The sequence below is a fragment of the Bubalus kerabau genome, chromosome 23 (genome assembly GCF_029407905.1).
Source record: "Bubalus kerabau isolate K-KA32 ecotype Philippines breed swamp buffalo chromosome 23, PCC_UOA_SB_1v2, whole genome shotgun sequence".
NCBI lineage: Eukaryota > Metazoa > Chordata > Mammalia > Artiodactyla > Bovidae > Bubalus > Bubalus kerabau.
In genome coordinates this window covers 22,397,882-22,418,834 of record NC_073646.1, presented here as the reverse complement: position 1 = coordinate 22,418,834, position 20,953 = coordinate 22,397,882, and the positions used below count along the sequence as shown (strand labels likewise).

The window sequence follows — 20,953 nt, the reverse complement described above, 5'->3', positions numbered from 1 at the left end:
ATCAGGGAGAATGTTTAATTAAAAGAAATACTTACATGATTAGAAACTAGCAGTGTCTCAGTAGATATAATAGCTTGATGATTAAGAGCAAGCACCATGGACTTCACTTAGTAGCTCCATGACCTTGAGAATACTACGTTACATTCATAACATGGACTTAATAAAAAATACCTACTCACAGGCTTATTGTAAGAATTAAATAAGGTAATGCTTGTGAAAGACTCAATAAGAAGGAGCCATTATTACTGATATGCCTTAATAGCTACAAATTAGTAAAAATATGACATTTCAAATGATATAGTTTAGAGTGATGTGGTTATTAGAAAACTTTGGTAATCAGTGAAAAAGGAATCTTAACATCTGTGTTATACCCATAGGATATGTGAACTCACCATTCAATTCCTTTGACAAAAGTCTATTGAGCATTTACAGACAACTGTTGGGTTCAGAAATACAGACACTGTCCCTTTTCTTAAGAAAACAACATTCTTAGGTGAAGGCCATCAAAAAGAGATAATTCTGATTTGGATAGCTCTAAGAAACTTCCAGTACTTCCAAACCCTGATGTCCATCAGGAATGAGATTCTGGGAAGTTGAGTTTTTAAACATAGTCTGGTAGACACTATAGTTCTCTCCCAGGTTCATTCTCCTCTCCTAAAAATCAGAACTTTTAGCTATGCATTTGACCATCTCAAATAAAGACTACATTTCCCAGCTTCTCTTGCATCTAAGTAGACTAAGTTCTGGCGAATGGATCTAAGAGAAAGTAACACACACAGCCTCCAGGAAATGCACTGCAGTGGGAAGCTCTCTCCCTATTCACCTTTCCTCTCTTCCCATGGCTGGAATGCAGAAGACAGTGTGAGCCATTTGGCCCATGTAGTGGAGAACGGCTTTCTAGGAATGGCAGAACAACAATGTGGAAGGCATCTGGCCTCCTAACAGACATCCAGAGCAGAGTTGTCATGCCATCTTTGACTTTCATGTGAGAGAGAAATAAATGCCTGTTTTGTTTGAGCCATTATTATTCAGAGTCTCTGTCTCCTGAAAACAAATCTATTTCCAAAATACATATATACAAAATTCCTGGCCCTACCTCTGCAAACTTTTATTGTAGGAGGTCTATGATGAAGCCCAAGTATCTGTATTTTATTAAAAGTTTCCCAGGGAATTTATTTTGATGTTCCAACAGTTTGGGGAGCCACTGAGTTGCAAATGGCTCAAAAAAGCAATACTAGAAAAGGTCTTGAATAATAAGTAGGAATTAACCAGGCAAAGTCTGGGGGGCAAAGTCAGTCCAAGAAAAAAGGAAAGCCAGAATCAGTGAGAGAACACATGGTGCCACTGAGTAAAAACCTCGAATGTTTAAGGGCTTCAGTCGTGTCCGATTCTTTGCGACCCCATGAACTATAGCCCATCAGGCTCCTCTGTCCATGGGATTTTCCAGGCAAGAATACTGGAGTGGGTAGCCATTCCCTTCTCCAGGGAATCTTCCTGACACATAGTCTCCTGACTTGTAGGTGAATTCTTTACCATCTGAGCCACCAGGGAAGCCCTTAGCACTCCTAGAACATTGACTAATAGGCATGCAGGAGTAACAGATGAAGCTAAGAAGGATGCAGTGAGTGAAGTGAAAGTCGCTCAATCATGTCCAGCTCCTTGCGACTCCATGGACTGTACAGTCCATGGAATTCTCCAGACCAGAATACTGAAGTGGGTAGCCTTTCCCTTCTTTAGAGGATCTTCCCAACCCAGGGATTGAACCCAGGTCTCCTGCACTGCAGATGGATTCTTTACCAGCTGAGCCACCAGGGAAGCCCAAGAATACTGGAGTGGGTAGCCTATCACTTCTCCAGAGAATCTGCCTGACTCAGGAATTGAACCGGGTCTACTGCATTGCAGGCAGATTTTTTTACCAGCTGAGCCACCAGGGAAGCCCTAAGAAGACTGCACAGGTAATGCTATCACAGAGGACCTGGCGGCTACCAAAATACTAGACCTTATAAGTTGTGGAAAACTGTTTTTAAGAGCTTAAAGGAGAAGAGTGATCCAATCAGACTTTTGTTTTTGTTTTAAAATGTTTAATATCTCAGAACATTTGCCTTTATATGTTTATACAATTTTTACAGGACTTTCTGGGTGGCTCAGTCAGTAAAGAATCTGCCTGCAACGCAGGAGACACAGGAGACGCAGGTTCGATCCCTGGGTCAGGAAGATCTCCTGGAGAAGGAAATGTCAAACCACTCCAGTATTCTTGCCTGAAAATCCCATGGACAAAGGAGCCTGATGGGCTACAGCCCATGGGGGTTAAAGAGTAAGACACGACTTAGTGACTAAACCACAATTTTTACAAATGGGGTTATGATGTATATATTGTTGCCTTTTAATGACAATAAATATTCATCGGCAGCTTCATTCTAAACAGATAAATACCACCTCATTTTATGAATATGTACTATTTTTAACCAGTCCCATTATGATGGCTTCATTCGGCTTCAGTTTTAGCTAAGCTGGAGCTATATTTCCAAGAATTCCCTTCCCTATATAACCTGGGTTATAGCTGGCCATGAGAAAAACGTACATAGGATTGGGCGGGCAGAAGTGAGAGAGCAGCCGTTTCTATGCTCTTAAGGCCGGTGTAGGGCTCTGTGGCCACTCACACATATTGCAGCGTCTCTGCTGGTTCACCTCGTTGGTGTGGGGCAGCGGCCAGGCCTGCAGCTCCTCTGGCAACTCTGGGTCTCCTTTGGCTTCTCCAAATCCTGAAAGAAGCAGGTGAAGGATGCCAGCTTCTCCTGCCAATTACTCACATCATCAAGACAGCAGGTGGTAACAGAGGCATGTTCTACTCTGTCCTCACCAGCTCCTGCTCATCTCTGCATTTCCCGAATTCAGGTGCGTTTTTTTCTTCTCAGTTGTTGACATCAGGCCCAACACCAGATTCAGAAAATCCTCCCCCTTATATCCTGACTAGCTGACCACTGATGACCTCAGATGAGCAACGTCTGAGCTCTATAGTAAGTCCTTTAGTCCCTTTCATCCTTTATGGTTGTACTTCTCTGATGAAACTCCAACTGAACCCTAACCCTCTATGTTCATCGGGTTCTCCGGGAATCAGACACTGAGGCAGACAGAAGAATGCCATTGGGAGTAACATCTGGGAAGATAAGACAGTGAGGAAGCAGGACTGGTCCAATGGCGCCTCAGACAGCAAGGCGGACTTGGCAAAAAAAGGTTCAGCTATGTCAGCAGGGAATCTGGAGCCGTTTCCGCTAGAGGAGCCCCACTGATAAGCAAAACTCTCAGGCCCTTGCACCTTGCTCGGTCCTCAGCAGCCAGGACTGCCTCAGAATAGCGTGGCCTCTGCGTGAGAGTAAGGTGTATCCCAAGCAGGTCAAAGCTGGAATCTGCCAGCCCCAGCACTCTCTGAAGTGAAGGGCAAGTTCATTCTTGAAGGGACCCCGCCGCGGCGCACCCCACAGCTGCCCCGCCCACAGGCACACGGTTAATTGATTCTGGTTTTTCATGCTGCTATAAACAAGACTTAGGTGAATAATCTGGTAGTTCAATCTTTTTGCACATCCATAATTATTTACTTAGGATTAATTCCTAGGAATGAGAGTTCTGAGTCAAAGAGGAGGGCCAGTTTTGAGGCTTTTGATTTATGAAAGCAGAGTGATCCTTAGGAGAGTCATGGTTTTAATCAGAGTTTAATGAACATTGAGGCTGAATATTTTTATATGATTTTGGACATTTGTATTTCTTTTTAAAATCGTCTTGCTCATTTCCTTGCCTATATGATATTCATCTTTTTAAAAGGATTTGAAAGAGCTATTTATATGTAAAAGATTTTAACCCCATGTTTAACATATATTAATATAATGCAAAGGATCCTTCAGTTTGCCCTTTAACTTCTTTCGTGTTTCTTTGGATATACAGAATTTCTATATATTTAGTACTATTAATAGTTTCCTTGGTGATTATTCTTAGAAAAGACTTGGCTACTCAAGATTACATTAATATTCCATTATATCCTTTTTAATTTTAAATCACTTATTTAATCTTGTGATGTGATTGGGGGGATCTAATATATAAATATATAATGTTTTATCATACATTGTATGTATACATACAATGTATAAACTCTGTGTGTGTGTGACTGTACTTTCTTTTTTGTCCCATTGGTCTTTCTGTAGCAATATCCCCACTGTCTTAAATATTTTGGTTTCAGGACTTCCTTGGTGGTCCAGTGGCTAAGACTCCACTGCAAAGGACATGGGTTTGATCCCTCATTGGGGAACTAAGATCCCACATGCCAAAAAAAATGTTCGGTTTCATAATAAATATTAACTTTTAAAACATATGTTAAGCATATACAAATATATGAAGCATAATGTGTGCTATTTAACATAACTATGTTTTAATTATATAGATTTCATGATGGCTATTAACTATTTAACATAACTATGTTTTAATAATTATTTCATGATCATGTTCATTGGTAAGTAAGGTCCATCTTAAAATTCATTTTAAAAAAGTATCCACTTCCCAGGCTTCCCTCATGGCTCAATGGTAAAGAATCTACCTACAGGAGACACAGGTTCGATCCCTGATCCGGGAAGGTCCCACATCCCTTGGGACAACTAAGCCTGTGGGCCACAACTGTTGAACCTGTGCTATAGAGCCCAGGAGCCACAGCTACTGAGCCCACGTGCCACAATTACTGAAGCCCGCATGCTCTAGAAACCAGACTCCGCAACAAGAGAATCCACCAAGATGAGGAGCCTGCTCACCACAGCTAGAGAGTAGCCCCTCTCGCCACAACTAGACAAAAGCCTGCGCAACAGTGAAGACCCAGCACAGCCAAAAATAAGTCATTTTCTTAAAAATCCACTTCCCTTCCCTGTACGATTGTGTGTCTGTTCCTAAATTCACATGTGACAAGTAAAAGATGGCCTTAAATCCTTTAAAACTCCTCTGCTCCAGAGAGGGAGTCCACCTCCTCTCCGCCTGTGGGCTCTGTGACTGGTTTGTCTGGTACATTATGGTGGAAGTGATGTTTCCAGGTCCCGGATTTTCCACTTCCTGTCTTCAGGGTCCCCATCTCTGGGAGCCCTGAGCTGCCATGGAGGAAGCCCACAACCTTCATACTACCATGCCAGGGAGCCCAGCCTTCAAGCCATCCCCACCAAGGTGCCAGACCTGTGAGTAAAGCCAAGTCAGACCCTTCAGACCAGCCTGTGGCCAACCAAATACAACAGAGTGGCCTCAGTCAAAGTCAGCACCACGTGCTGCAGAAGAATTGCCCCGCTGGGCCCTGCCCTGATGCACAAAATTGTCAGGTATAATAAAATGCTGGTTGTTTTAAGCTAAGTTTTTGGGTGACTTGCTATACAGATACTGTTCTATCATGTGATAGAAATCATGACTCCCTGCCCGGGGAGTACACTTTCCTGCCCTGTGGACCTCAGGTTGGAGTGTGGCTTGCTTTGGCCAATGGTATCCAAGTAGACAAGTCCTATGGCAGGTCCACAGAGAAACTTAGCCGTGTTTCCTGCAGCTCTTTTGCTTTCCTTCTGCCATGAGGCATGCCCCTGAGGGGGGCTGCTCCTTCAGCCTGGGTCCTGCAGCATGAAGCCATGCGGAGCCAAGGAGGGCTGACCCACAGCTAACAACATACAGGGTAAACAAGGAATAAACTCTTGCTGTCTTAAGCCATCAACATTAGGAGTTTTCCATTATCACAGTCACATGTAGAATAATACGCGACACAACTGTTATTTCTCTCTTTTCATCACTCATGATAAAGTCTGAAAATGCCAGATATTCACTTCTCTAGCCTCTCTTACAGCTAGAGGTGTTCTTATTTTGATCAATGACAACTAAAAGACAATCTATGAGGGGGATATACATTTGGAAAAAAATTTCCTCAATGATCAAAATAGATAGACATGAAAGGAGTTAACTTTAGCTGCGCCAGCCATTCACCTGTTCTAGACTTTGTTCCTTTGACGGTGTGATGGTTAGAGCCACACCAGCCATTATGTAAACGGAATCAACAAAGCGGAGAATTAAAAGTCAATATACTGAGGAATGGAGAAGGCAATGGCAACCCACTCCAGTACTATTGCCTGGAAAATCCCATGGATGGAGGAGCCTGGTGGGCTGCCGTCTATGGGGTCGCACAGAGTCAGACACGACTGAAGCGACTTAGCAGCAGCAGCAGCATACTGAGGAATGGAAGGTTAAAAAATTTTTGGAGCTTTAATAAAATTGTTGAGCCACTCAACAACTCTAGAACTGTCTACCACCAAAAATATTTTATAATGTGAGGCAGTTGTCTCGATTGTTAAAGCCACAGTTAGTTGGTAATTCTGTTTTTTGTAGCTGAAAAAAAAAAAACAAAAAAACCCCTAACTAGTATATAGTTACCTGTTGATTGCATGCAGCCTTTTTCTTTCCACAACAGCATTCTGATATTCCTTTAAGGAATCCATACCACACACACACACACACACACAATGCTCTATATTTTGGTACAAGTGGGATTGCAATCTCCAGCTCCTGGGATGAGCACATGACCAGTCTGGCCCATCAGAGTTTTACATCTACCTGGCTATAGCCAGGTAGTATAGAGGTTTATTTCTTTAAGCTGAGGTTCACTTCTGGGTCTTTTGGCAGCACTAAAAGAGAAAGAGAAAAGGGAAAGAGAGGTTCACTTTTCATTGAGATTGCTGCTGGGGAACAAAACCAGCACAGAAAGCACACACAAAGCAGAGTGGAGAGTGAAAAGACAAATTTCTGATATCATTGAGCCTTTGGGACCTTTTGCCAGGTCTCCCTTTGGACTCTCTTTCAGTTATATGAAACGATAAACTTCTATTCTTTCATAAGCTGGTTACAACGGAAAGATTCCTGACTGATACAGACCAGAGTCCTGGTTTACAGGTGGGGCCAAGGGGCCTCAGCTGAAGTAAAGCAGGGGTCGGGGTGGGGGTGAACTAGGGGAAGGATAAAGCATAATCACTCTACAAAGTACTGCTTTTATCTACCTCTTTCATAGATATAAGAGGCTGAGGCGTTGAAGGGTAAAGTTCCTTACCCAAGGTTGTTCAGCGAGTAATCAAAAGGATCCAGATTCAATCTCAGGCTTAATAGAACTCCAAAACTCGTTATTTTTACTGAACCACACTGATTCTCAGGTTAGCTGTATAACCAAGAGTCAAGTCTATATTTTGCTTTGTAAACATCAAAAGAGTTTTATTGGTGTTGGCTGGGTGGGGCAGAGGACAACCCAGAGTTTCCTTCTATTGTATTTGAGAGTCAAGTTCAGAATTCTTAATTACTTTCCTGATTAGCCATAATTAGCTTTACACAACATTACTACTTAAGTGCTGCTCCCCAAGGCTCCTACACGTGCTGTCTCAGGTTCAGTCACCTTGGCAAGGAAAGGGGATTTTGGAATTTCCATCTTATTTTCAGGAATATGTAGATGAGTTTTTCCAGAAAATTCCAGATCAGCAAAAGCCTTTCCCAGCATATCTGGTGGAACAGGCGAGGGTCAGCTTCAGAGCCTGTCCCACACCTCTCCAGGGAGCCCCTCTCAAGGGAGAATCCCAAGCACCAAGCCCCCAGTCCCTCCCTGGAGGACTCTGTTGTCTGAGTCCAGCAGGCGGCCAGGTTCACAGGCCCTGTTGCCAAGCTCACAGTCTTACCAGGTCTGGACACAAATGTCAGCAAGGGGTTGCTGCTCTTAACATTTCCAGCTCTGTAACAATTCATCTGTCATAACGCCCTGCTGCTTGTCCTGGACCTGACCTGGTGAGTGGACTCACCCCGTGGCCACCCTCTACCAAACCCAAGCTGACCAGTAGCCCATCTGAGGAGCTGGATGCCCAACCCACCAATGGCTGCCTCCAAAATGGTCCCTGGACCCAGGATTGCTACCTCCCAGTTCCCCCAAGCCAGTGGATCCCAATGTGTTAGGAAAGGCATTGCTCATGTACCCAAGATGATTTTCCTAGATGACCCCACAGCTTTAAATAAAGCCAATCACTCAGTGACAAGATGGTTCTCTTTCTCCATGCTTCAGATCATCACAAAGGAGTTGTGCTTCAGGCAGCTTTGTCTTTTACAACTCTTTAACGCTTGCTAACCTCCCTTTTTGACTTTTTTTTTTTTTGGTTCCTTTGTGTGTATTGTGTTTGTATGGTTATTTTGTTTATGGCAGTTTGTAATTTACAAGAGTAATATTCAGTTTCCTTTATAAGCTCAAAGACATAAATTTTTAAACAAGTCGATTCATTGGCAAATAATAAGTGAATAATGGCACAGCGCGCAGACTGTATGGCAACAGTGCCGAGGGTGGCAAATAAATCAGTGACATTTGGCAGCTGCTGCTCAGAGCACAGGCCTCCCCGCCCATGTCGTCAGGCACCCGCCTCCCCATGGAACAAATCCACAGGCTACTCTGTCAGAGTCGGTATCAAGAGGGTGAGGTTCAGCCAGTTTATACCACGGCAGCCAGACGGACACCCCGCCCTCCTGCCTGACAAAGGTCTCCAACCTCCTGAGCTCAGCAAGATACAGGGGATTTCAGGCTGAGAAAAGGTGGGTTTGCTCCCCCACCCACCAGAACAGCAAGTAGAGACTAGGGGAATCCCCCAGTCCTTCCAGGGACCCTTACTGGTCAGGAGCACTAGTCACTGGTGGGCTTCCCACGTGGTTCAGTGGTAAAGAATCCACCTGCAATGCAGGAGACACAGGTTCGATCCTTGAGTCAGGAATATCCCTTGGAGGAGGAAATGGCAACCCACTCCAGTATTCTTGCCTGGAAAATCCCATTGACAGAGGAGCCTGGTGGGCTACAGTCCACGGGGTCACAAAGACTCAGACACAACTTAACAATTAAACAACTAGTCACTGATGCAGAGCAGGTGTGGAACCAGAGCCTATAGGCCAGCGTTTCTAAAAGTTCAATCTTTGGGCCTCCAATATCAGAATCATGTATTTAAAATATAGATTTCCCTGGAGACTCAGGAGCTCTCAAATGGGGTCAAAGGGTCTGAACTTTTAAATCAGATGATAGTTACTGCTGGGAAAATTTGAGAAACATTGTAATGGGGAAAAGACCAACTATAAAGGATGATTCCCACCCACCCACCCCTTCCCTCTCCTCTTCTCTCTATGCCCAAATCTTCCCCCAGAGTGCCTGGAAAAAATAACTATTCAGTGAGATTTATACCCTCCCCCCACCTTCCATTGGAGCCAAAAACGAAGGAAACATCTCTCAATCAAAAAGTCTTTGTATAAGCAGAAGTCCTCAGACAAAAGCCCAAAATTTCATCAGAAATCAAACATCCACTTTGCCCCCTCCCCTCCGCTGTGAAACTTATCTGTCAGAATCACATAATCACAATGCGAAAGTCTAAGTGGGGTCAATGTACCACCTCAGATAATTCCACGTTCCTAGAGCCCCAAAGGTGCATAGTCTTTGCATGACCTCAAACTCCCTGGACTCAGAAAACACCAGGAGCTGCCCAGACACCTGACCAGGGGCTCCTTCTAAGTGTCCCATGGAGCACCAGCAACACCTGAGGACCATGAGCTTGTGTTCTGGAAGGTCCGGCACATGTCAGGCTGAGTGTCTCCAGAGTGCCCTGAGACAAGGTTTGGAGAGCAAGGTGTCTGCTTGTGAGGTGATCCAGGAAACACTGATAGGGGAAAGAGAGACAGGACAAAAGGGGCCAAACAGGGTGCCATGGGAGCAGGCTAATACCATGGGCAACTGGGCTCAAGCCTGCTGGAGAGTCTGAGAGTGAAGAGAACATACCCCTGTTGTCCCACCTGAGAGGTGAGGAAGCAGGTATTTAGCTTTCCATTTCCAGATGGCGCAGTGGGAAAAAAAATTCACCTGCCAATGCAGGAGACACAAGAGATGGGGGTTCGATCCCTGGGTCAGGAAGATCCCCTGGAGAAGGAAATGGCAACCCACTCCAGTATTCTTGCTGGGAAATCCCATGAAAAGAGGAGCCTGGAGAGCTACAGTCCATGGGGTTGCAAACCGTCGGACACGATTGACCCCACCTCAGTCAGTCAGTCCATCTCTCATTGGGTGAGAGCTGCCCCATGGTCACTGACTCCCTGGCACTTAAGCCAGCCCCTCTCACAGAAGCTGAGCACGTGCCTACAGCAGGCAAAGCCCCCAGGACAGACTGTCCCCCCTGCTTGCAGGAAGCAGCCATTGGGGTTGGTTGCTCAAAAAATGAAAAACAGAATTAACATATGATCCAGCAATCCTACTTCTGAGCACATATCCAAAGGAAACGAAATGGCTATCTTGAAAAGATATCTGCACTCCATGTTTTTTTGCAGCATTATTCACAATAATCAATCCAAATGTCCATCAACAGATGAATAGATAAAAATGTGGTATAGGAGGTTGAGCTATGAGCACCACTGTTTTGCGCCAGGAATCCTGTTGGGAAGGTCTGGCGCTAGGCCACGTGGTGTCCTGGAAGCCAGTGAACTAGACTCAGCACAGAGGAAACAAGGTCAGACTTTACTCTTTATCACCCAGGTTCTGTTTTTATTCCCTGGGGATTCTGTGTGGGCTTTGCTGGTGACAAACCCCTCCTCTGCCTTTTGTCCAGCTCCTCCCTGTGTGGATCTGAGGGGACGCTGAGGGCCTGGGTCTTTTTCGGGAACTGCTTCCTGCTGAGCATGGGTGGCCTGAGCTGAGGAGAGGAACTTCTCTAGGTCTGTGTGGTTGCCCCCAGGCCTCGGTCCTGACTGGTCTCATCCCCAGATGGGCGATCCCCATTTGTCTAACCTTTGGGAGACAAAGGACCCCAAACAGTTTAAGATCCATGGCCCAAATGTTAGCAAAAGAATAACACTCCCATGTCAAATTTTTCCTGAAAATGCAGATGTCTAGGCCTTTGGCCCTGGCCCAAGGCTTACGGCCAAGCCTGAATCTCCCTTGCCACACTTCAGTTGTTTCTCAGAAGAGAAGCTTCAGGTCAGACAGAGGGTCACACAAGTGGTCCAGGGGGTCTGGCCCATTTCCCCAGGTCATTTCTCCAGAGATTGGGGCAGAATATCAGTCCCCAGCATGGCCAGCATGGTGTACCAATTAGGGAAAATTGGATGTACATCTTCAGTGGCTTCACTGATCGCCCTGAGGTCCTGTACCAGCCAATATTCCCCATTGGGTTTCTTTAGGGGGAGGATAGGGTATTACAGGCTGATTGGCCTGGTCTAATAAGGCCCTGGTCATTTACGATCTGTGTCACAAGGGAAGGCTGGCAGAGAGGGTACTGCTTTCTATTGGGCTGTGTATGTCTGGGTTTTAGATGGACTATCACAGGACTGGCTCTGGTAGCTGGTCCTACCTGTCCCTGGGCCCAGAGCTCAGGATTTACTCCAGGGAGATGGACTTGCTCTGTGTGGGGAGCTTTGTCCTCAGTTATTAACATTATCATCTTCTGCCTCTTTGTCTAAGGGGACACCAGTCTCCAGTTTGTCTCCCATTAGGTGGAGCTGCTACTGCTGCTAAGTCACTTCAGTTGTGTCCGACTCTGTGCGACCCCATAGATGGCAGCCCACCAGGCTCCCCCGTCCCTGGGATTTTCCAGGCAAGAACACTGGAGTGGGTTGCCGTTTCCTTCTCCAATGCATGAAAGTGAAAAGTGAAAGGTAAGTTGCTCAGTCATATCCGACCCTTAGCGACCCCATGGACTGCAGCCTACCAGGCTCCTCCGTCCATGGGATTTTCCAGGCAAGAGTACTGGAGTGGGGTGCCATTGCCTTCTCCGATTAGGTGGAGAGTAACCCCCAATTTGGGGATTACTTCCCAGGTGGCGCTAGTGGTAAAGAACCTACCTTCCAGTTCTCAGTAGGAGACATAAAAGATCATGGGTTTGATCCCTTGGTCAGGAAGATCCCCTGGAGGAGGGCATGGTAACCCACTCCAGTATTCTTGCCTGGAGAATACCACGGACAGAGGAGCCTGGCAGGCTACAGTCCACAGGGTCACAAAGAGTCAGACACAACTGAAGCAACTTAGCACAGACACTACCCCCAGTTTCTGTAAGATATCTCTTCCTAGCAGGAGTAGAGGGCATTCAGGGATGAACTGGAAGGAATGGGTACACCTGTGTTCATACAGTTCACACTCTAGTAGCTCTATGAATGTCCTTTCTTAGGCCTTCCCTGATAGCCCCATAATTTTACAATTTTTTATGACCAAGTTTGCCTGATCCGGTTTTTGTTGTTGTTTAGTCACTAAGTCCTGACCCCACAGACTGTAGCCTGCCATGGAATTTTCTAGGCAAGAATACTGGAGTGGGTCACCATTTCCTTCTCCAGAGGATCTTCCTGACCCAGGGATCGAACCTGCGTCTCCTGCATTGCAGGCGGATCCGCTACCACTGAGCCACCTGGGAAGCAATCCAGCATTCAGAACCAAGTAAGTGGCACTGGTGTCCACTAAGAATTCAGCAGTCTTTGCCCTTATACCCAGAGTCAGCCAGGGCTCCTTGAGAGTCCGTTGGAGTGCCAGCTTAGGAGCCTCCTGACCCCAACATTCTTCATCTTTCTGAACCTTTTGCTGTCAAGGATAGTAGCTGAGATTTGCATTTCCATCCCTTTTGGGGGGGTCACATTCTCTTTTCCAGGTCCCTCTTGTGTACATACGGCACACTGATTAGGTCCTAGCTGCCCTGGCTTGCTGTCCCCCAATGGGGGCCAGAGGTCACTCATCAGAGTCAAGAGTCTCTGGGTGGTTAGTCCAGGTTCCCATGCTGACTGGTTGATGTTGGAGGGCAGGAGCCAGTAGCTGGCCTCGCCTCCGGGCCTTTTTATGCTCTGCTTTTTGAGAGCGGCTCACAGGTCTCCCCAGCCCACTTCTGGAAGAAGTCAGGTCACTGGTCTCATGCCTCCCTTGGGACCCTTTCATGCTCAGGTGTCTTTAGTGCCTTTTCCTGAGTGTACTCATTCTGTTTTTTCATGAGTACCCATGATCTGGGTTTTTCTTGGTCTCACCTCTTGGCTCACAGGGCTGCCCACGCTCCTTCACTAAACTGGAAGTGATGGAGAATGCTACTGTTGACCCCTGGAGGTCAGCAAGGACAGTAAGAAGCTCTGGTGCAGCCATGACATCGTGTACAGAGGTCAAGAGGACAGACCGCTGGCAAGACAGCAGGCAGGACTGCGCGGCTCCCTCTGGTCCACGGATCCCCACTGTCCCCGGGCATCCAGCAGCATGGGAGACCAGCCAGAGACAGCAGATAGACACGCGTGAGTTTCAGTCTCTGATCCCCAGAGATGCCACAGTGGGAGGGACCCGCTTAAGGGGGCACAGTCCAGATGACTATGGGGGCTATGCTGGGTGCATACCACACCTGGGTACCAGGTTGCTGGGCAGAGTGGTTCTGAGTTCATCCAGAGGCCACCAGCATTCTACCCCATCAGACTGTACTTGGAGATTAGTCAGTCATCCTAACTCGAACCTCCCAAAGCCACCACAGTCCTCCCACGAGAGCAAACTGGAGCCTAGGGGATTGGTGCAGGCCAAAAAGCCATGATCTGCCCTATCTGGGTCACCAAAACTTGTTACCAATGCTTTTGAGTCAGTCCTCTCAGTCTTCCTGCCCTGTGTTGTTGAAGCCAATAAAATGAGACCAAGTTTGGTTCAGAAGCAAAAAAATAAAGTGGTATACACATTGTTGTTGTTTAGTCACTAAGTCATGTCCAACTCTTTGCAACCCTACAGACTGTAGCCCGCCAGGAAAGCTATGACAAACCTAGACAGTGTATTAAAGTAGAGACATCACTTTGCCAATAAAGGTCCATATAGTCAAAGCTATGGTTTTTCCAGTAGTCATATAGGGATGTGAGAGGTGGACAATAAAGAAGGCTTAGTGTCGAAGAACTGATGCTTTCAAACTGCAGTGATGAAGGAAACTCTTGAGAGTCCCTTGAATAGCAAGATCCAACCAGTCAATCCTAAAGGAAATCAGTCCTGAATACTCATTGGAAGGACTGATGCTGAAGCTCCAATACTTTGGCCACCTGATGCGAATAGCCGACTCATTGGGAAAGACCCTGATGCTGGGAAAGATTGAAGGCAAAAGGAGAAGAGGGCAGCAGAGGATGAGATGGTTAGAGAGCATCACCAACTTAATGGAAATGAATCTGAGGAAAGCCCCGGAGATAATGATGGATAGGGGAACCTGGCACGCTGCAGTCAGAGAGCTGCACTCAGAGAGTCGGACGCAACTTAACGACTGAACAATAATCCAAGCTGAGTAATTTCCAGAGATCTGCCATACAACGTAGCACCTACAGTAAACAATATTGTGCACTAAAACATGTGTTAAGCAGGTAGGTCTCATAGTAAATGTTCTTAGTACACATTACACTCATTTAAAAAAAATAAAAAACAAAGGGACACAAGGAAATTTTTGGAGATGATGGATATGTTTATTACCTTGATCGTGGTAATGGTAATACAAAAGTATACATATGTCCAAACTCACCAAATTGCATACATTAATTATATGTAGTTTTTTGTACACCAATTATACCTCAATAAATCTGGGGAAAAGTCATTGGCATACACAGTAATGGTGAATGCCAGGCAGCTGATATGCTAATAAATGTTTAACAACAGGCTCTTCTAAGCGGAAAAGCCCCAAACTGTTGCATCTGCCAGTGTTTATGATGTAGACTCCCAACACAGCAGTTTGAAGCCACCAAGTCTGACATCACTGAAGACAGAGTCAGGAAGACTGAAGCACAATTGCCTCCCATGTGCTGATACAAGACAACTTCAGCACAGGCTTGGGAAGGGATACAGGCATCTCCTATATGTACAGCCAGAGTGCTTCATGATGGACATAGGATCTCCAGATTTTATGTGACTTTTATACTCTATTCTGTGAAATGCCAATGTTTGAACATCTTACCATGAAAAAAAAAGGAAGTACTCCCCAAACCTTTTAATTATCTCATACTCTAGGAAGATGTCTTCTTTATTATTTTTACATCACCTCTTCCCCAGCTACCCATCCTCATCACACTGGCGAATACCTATGAGATCAGAGAAAACCCATTTAAGAAACCAGACTTTAAGAATCCCTCCACTTGGTCAACCCAACAGTAATGGAGATCTCTTGTTTTGCTTGACCAATATCTTTTCCCCTTCTGATAAAAGCCTTTCATTTTCCTTGAAGCAACCACCCCTTATCCTATCTGGAGTCCTCAGGCCTTACTTCCTGGCTTTAGTGGTTGGCACATGACACAGTCCTGGCCAAATAGAGTTCCATTCCCCTGGAGAAGGGACAAGGCTCCAGTGGGGCTAAGGACATTCTTTGTTTGGAATTGTTGAAAAAAGAAAATCTCTTCCCACTGCTAGGAGGATGGAAGCCTGGAGCTGCTAGTGACCATCCTCCACCACAAGGAAAGAGCCCCCCTGAGAATGAATCCAATACAAAAGAAAGCTGAGATGAGAAACAGAGAAAAACTGAGTCCCAATAGCATCTTTTGAGCCCTTGGATCCAGCCGTGCCTGAGACACTTCCAGACTCCCAGTTTTCTAAAGATACTTTCATACTTTTTCAATGTATGAGCCCATAAAATTCCTCTTTAACTTTGATTTGGGTTTTCGGTCACTTAAAACTGCCAAGATTTCTGGCCCATTCACAGATCTGCGATCAGGTAAGTTATTACACACCCTTCCGGTTTTCTCTCCTTGGCCCTAAATAGAGCTCAGTGTAGACGTAAGAATACAGTTCACTGGGGCTGTGCCTCCCCAGATGAATCCCAAGCAGAACTGGTCCATGTAAGCTACCCAAAGGCACAACGGGGGTCACTTCAGAATCCGGATGCTCATTTTCTGTTCAATGTTCATCTTTTCTAAGGACTGGGGAGGGCAAGATGGGTGGTAGTCAAGAGGCTTGAATTCCAAACCTCTATGCTTCCAACCTCCTTTCCCATTCCCGAGGCCCCATGATTCTCTGGGGACCCCTCTCTTTATGCCCTCCTCCTTCCAACATCATCCCCCATGTCCACCTGTCCCAGGGACTCCTGATCTCAGCTCCCCAGGCCTGAGGGCACCCTAACCTTGGCAAACTCCAGGAAGGACAGAGCTCCATCCCCATCTTCATCCGCTTCCTGCACCGTGCGGTCGGCGATGCTCTCCAGCTGCTCTTCTGTCACCTGTACTCCAACCATCAGTCGGAGTGCCTGGGATGTTGGAGGAAGAGACAGAGACAGCCATAAAGAGGAGGCACAAGGACCACGAGCACCAACCCCCAAACCTTGTCCACATCACCCCAGCTGTTAGTACCAATTTTGCAATCCATCCCTCCTTCACTTTTCACCCCATTCCACTCACTTCCCACCACAACCCCCAATAATTCTCATCACTTCTCCATCCAACCCCCCACGTGGCCTTCACTATCCCAGGTTCACCTCAGCAACATACAGCAAGCTACTGCATGCATGCTAAGTTGCTTTGCTCGTGTCTGACTTGTGCGACCCTACTGAATGTAGCCCACCTGGCTCCTCTGTCCAGGGGATTCTCCAGGCAAGAATAACTGGACTGGGTTGTCATGCCCTCACCAGGGATCTTCCCAACCCAGGGCTTGAACCCACATCTCTTGGGTCTCTTGTATTAGCAGGCGGGTTCTTAACCCAACCTCCGTCTATCTTCCACCCCCTTCCCCACCTCATCCTTCAGTTAGTCCTAAATCCATCCTCCACTCCATCACAGTGTTTCTCAGTCTCAGCACTATTGACATTTGGGGCCAGATAACCCCTTGTCATGGGGGCAGAGGGCTACCTTGTGTATTGTAAAATGTTCAGCAGAGTTCCTGACCTCTGCCTACTAAGTGTCAGGAGCACTGCCCCTTCCCCTTCTTCCCCTTCCCCTTCTTCCCCGTCCCCTTCTTCCCCTTCCCCTTCTTCATTCGCAACAACCAAAAATGCTTTTTAGATACTGCCAATATCATTCAGGGGGCAAAACCTTCCCCCCTCCAACCCCCACATTGAGAGCCACTGATCTATGTCTAACCTCATACCGAAATGTTCCCCATTCCATCTCCCAACTAACCCACATTCCAATACCACTCATTCCCATTGCCCACCCAAGACTCCAGTCATCTGCATCTCCCACCCATAAACATCTCCCCATCTTCCACAACTGGGTCACATCTCTTGCCCCTGCGTTCTTCCAACCTGCAGCATCTCATGCCTGGAGATCTTTCCATCTCGATCCAAGTCGTAGAGCTGAAAGGCAACTGGGAAGAAAGTGGAGGAGGGAAAGGATGGGTCTTCCCTGGTTCTCTTCCCTCAAAATTTCATCTTGGGGGAGTGGGGGCGGGGGGCGGGGGCGGGGCTCCCAAAGGGAGTAGGAGGGACCTGGGGCCTCTCATGGGGCGTGGTAAATCTGGGGTCTCACTGTGGGGAGCGGGGCACAAACTCACAGCGAAGTTTGTTCATTCTGCTGTTGAGGGGCTCGGGTTCCTTGGGGTCCCGGTTTCCATCGTCCTCTTCATCCACAGGTCGAAAATGAGCCAGGACTCTGACAAAGCCTGGAAAGTCCAGTCGCAGACTCCTGGGAAGGGAGAGGGCAGGTGGGCAATGGGGCAGAAGCGGTGTTCACCGTGACCATCCCTCTGCCTCTGGTCCTGACCTCCCCTGGCAAGCTCTCACCTCCATCTTCCCACCCCGGGAGGCTCACCCGTCTGGGAAGAAGCTGTCTATAATGCGGTCGCCCAGGGGGTTCACGGCCAGCGCCCCGATCTGCTGCAGATCCATGCGGCTGGAAAGACAAAGTTCAAAGAGGAGATGGCCAGGGAGGGGACAGAGTCGGAAAGCAGAGGTGAGAGGTCAGAAGGCCAGCTCCTGCTCACCTCAGGTAGCCCTTGCCGGTCCTATCCAGAGCGTTGAATCGGTCGTAGAGGCGGCGCAGACTGGACTGCGAGACTGCGGGGCGGGGAGGAGGGGCGGAAAGAAGGGGGTCGGGGGAGTGAGGTGGACGCTGGGGACGCGCCGGGATCCCGGGGCGCGCGCCGTTCACCCAGCGGCAGCAGGGGGTGGGCAGGGGGGCGGAGGGCTGGCTGAAAGGAGGGTTCCCAGGGGCCGAGAGGGCAGGGAGGGGGCGGTCGTGACGAGACCCACGAGACCCGGGAGATCCGGGAGACCAAAGCCACCCCTTCCATCCGCCTCCGTCCGCCTCAATGCCGGCCCAGGGCCACTCGGGGGCCCGCAAGCCGGGAGCCGGGACCCCTGGGTGAACGCGCCTCCCACCCCCCAGCGAGCCGGGCTGCCGGGATCTCCTAGGTTCTCCAGGCCCCGGGACCCCGACCGGAGCCGCCCGGGACCCCGCCGGGCCCCCGGACGCGGCGCGCCGCACTCACAGCCGGTCTCCTGCCGGAGGCTGTCCACGTCGGGGATCCTGGCGGCGTGGGAGCTGCGGGAGCCCATGGCCGAGCTGCCGCCGGACCGCTGTCCTCCCCGCCCGCCGCCCAGGCGCGGCCGCCTTGTGGCCCCGGGGACGAAGGCCGCAGCCTTGGCGGGGAGCCAGGCTCCTGAACCCCGGCGTTCCTTGCCTCCCACCAGCGACCCGGGCGAATGGAAAGCCGGGCCCAGGGTGCCGGGGTCAGCAGGGCGGGCGCGAACAACAGGCGGTTTCATCCCTAGACTCTGAGGTCGGGCGGGGAGGGGCTGGGCAGGGCTGGGCCCGCCCCGCCGTGGGCCCGGCCCCCTCCCCAGGGTCCGCCTCTTCCCCCGCCCGCGGGACTGTCCCCAACCCCGGCGGGTCCTCTTCCCCCTCCCGAGGGTCTGTCTCTCCCCCTCGCCCGCGGGTCTGTCCCCACCCCCCGCGTGTCCTCCTCCCCCTGCGAGTGTCCGCCCCACCGCGGGCCCGACCCCCTACCCAGGATCCACTCCCCACCTCCCCTCCGCCGCGGCCCGGCCCCCCTCCCAAGGGTCCGCCTCCCCCCGCCGCCCGCGGGTCTGTCCCCACCCACGGCGGGTCCTCTTCCGCCCCTCCCCGAGGGTCCGCTTCTGCCCCCGCCCGCGGGCCGGCGCCCCCCACCAAGGATCAGTCCCCACCTCCCCCGCCGCGGGTTCATTTCCCCCGCGAGGGTCCTCCTCCCCACTTTGGGTCCACCTCCACCCCCCCCCCCCACCCCCGCAGGTCCGTCCCCCCTCCCGGGTCCACCCCTCCTCCACCGTCCGACGTACCTCCTCACGAGGATCCGCCCCACGCCCGAGGATTCGCCCCCCATCCCCAGAGTCCGCCTCCCCGCCACCCCGCGCCCCGCGAATCCGCGTTCCCACGCTCGCTGGGGCACCGACCTGCCATCTCCCGCCCCGCCCGGCCCGGCCCTCCCGGCCCGAGGCCTCCCCGGTCCTGAAGAGCAAGGCTCGAGGTCCCGACCTTCTTCATCTGGAGAGAGAATCCAAGCCCTTCTGGGAAGTGGGTGGCGGCTGGGGAGGGGAGCGAGACACCCTCTTCCCAATACCGGAAGGCCCCAGCTTGGGCCCCCTCCCCAGGCAGTGGGAGTGGCCTTGAAGGAGCTCCGAAGAGGGCTGGAGTGGGGAGGGTCGTGAGGCATAGATGAAGGGCTCTTTTAAGTGGAAGGAGCGCTGGGTTTGGAGGACTTGGATCGGAATCCCAGCTATGCTTCTAACTCTGGACAAGTCAGCATTTCTTGGTTTCATCTGTTTTGTTTGGTCCATATAACATTGTTGATGTCTAATTGAGTCAATGCTTAAAAATCAGAATATAGCTCTGCGTGTTAGTTAGTCATGTCCGACTCTTTGCCACCGCATGGACTATAGCCACCCAGGCTTCTCTGTCCATGGAATTTCCCAGGCAAGAATACTGGAGTGGGTTGCCATTCACTTCTCCAGGGGATCTTCCCGAACCAGGAATGAAACCCAGGTCTCCTGCATCGTAGGCAGATATAGAACCAAAATTCCAAAATTCCCATTTTCTGAGAAATCAGGAGATCTGACACCATTAGGCCCTCTCTCCTGCCTGGCACCATGAGCATACATCTGGGAACAGCGGCCATGTTTCGATGGGGTGTCCTGGGGGTCCTCTTGCTGCAGTCCCCTCCCAGCCCAGTTGCGGCCCCATGAACCCTGTCGGCTCTGGTAGAAGTTCCAGCCTGGGACTGTCTTAGACCTCTGACCAGCCCTCAAGTACCAAAGAATCCACAGCAGCCTGAGGGAGGGTTACAAACCCCACTGTGACCACCCTGAACATAATGACCACAGCAGCAAGGGCTCTCATTTTTCTGAGCACTTACCACAGACCCTGCACTTTGCAAAGCCCTTTAAATGCACTAACTCACACACTGGCTAGACAGCCATCTTCCCACTTTTTTATGGTGGATGCTGCCATCATTTAAAAAGTCACGAGTTATGACAAATCATCTATCCTCAAGGTCGGGGGGTGGGGGGGAAGGGTGGGCTTCCCTGATATCTCAGCTAGTAAAGAATCTGCCTGCAATGTGGGGGACCTGAGTTCAATCCTTGGGTTGGGAAGATCCCCTGGAGAAGGAAAAGGCTATCCACTCCAGTATTCTGGCCTGGAGAATTCCATGGACTGTATAGTCCATGGAGTCGCAAAGAGCTGGACACGGCTCAGTGACTTTCACTTTCATCTGTTCTCAAAAGGGGTCACAAAGAGACACAACTTAGCTACGGAGAGTCGGACATGACTGAGCAACTGAACTGAATTGAACTAACTACTGAACAACAACAGCATATCTGTAATATTAAAATTCCATGGGAGAGGGGTAGTTAAGGAAAAAAAAATCAAACAATGCTCGTTCAATGGGGATGATAATTAAAAAAAAAGTTGAGAAAATCATGTTGTAAAGGAACAAGCACCACTTTGCAAGTTCAACTTTGCACGTATCATTACCCTGTAT

At 49.1% G+C, this 20,953-nt stretch overlaps 1 protein-coding gene across 3 annotated transcripts; it reads right to left on the bottom strand.

Moving 5' to 3' along the window:
• Window positions 1–15,002: 15,002 nt before the first annotated feature.
• CHP2 (calcineurin like EF-hand protein 2) lies at window positions 15,003–18,712 on the bottom strand. 3 transcript variants are annotated; one of them, XR_008707438.1, is made up of 8 exons: window positions 18,425–18,712; window positions 17,918–17,990; window positions 17,746–17,826; window positions 17,489–17,619; window positions 17,241–17,302; window positions 16,125–16,247; window positions 15,736–15,924; window positions 15,003–15,093 (listed from the first exon to the last, which is right to left on the bottom strand). XR_008707438.1 is itself a non-coding variant. In XM_055561435.1 (7 exons), exons 1-7 carry the CDS (start codon window positions 18,699–18,701, stop codon window positions 15,871–15,873), a joined length of 801 nt encoding a protein of 266 aa, XP_055417410.1. In that variant the 5' UTR covers window positions 18,702–18,712; the 3' UTR covers window positions 15,003–15,870. The 3 variants fall into 3 exon arrangements, 2 of the variants coding, with proteins under 2 accessions (XP_055417410.1, XP_055417409.1); XM_055561435.1 differs by having other exon boundaries at window positions 15,003–15,924; XM_055561434.1 differs by lacking the exon at window positions 15,736–15,924.
• Between the last annotated feature and the right edge of the window lie 2,241 nt (window positions 18,713–20,953).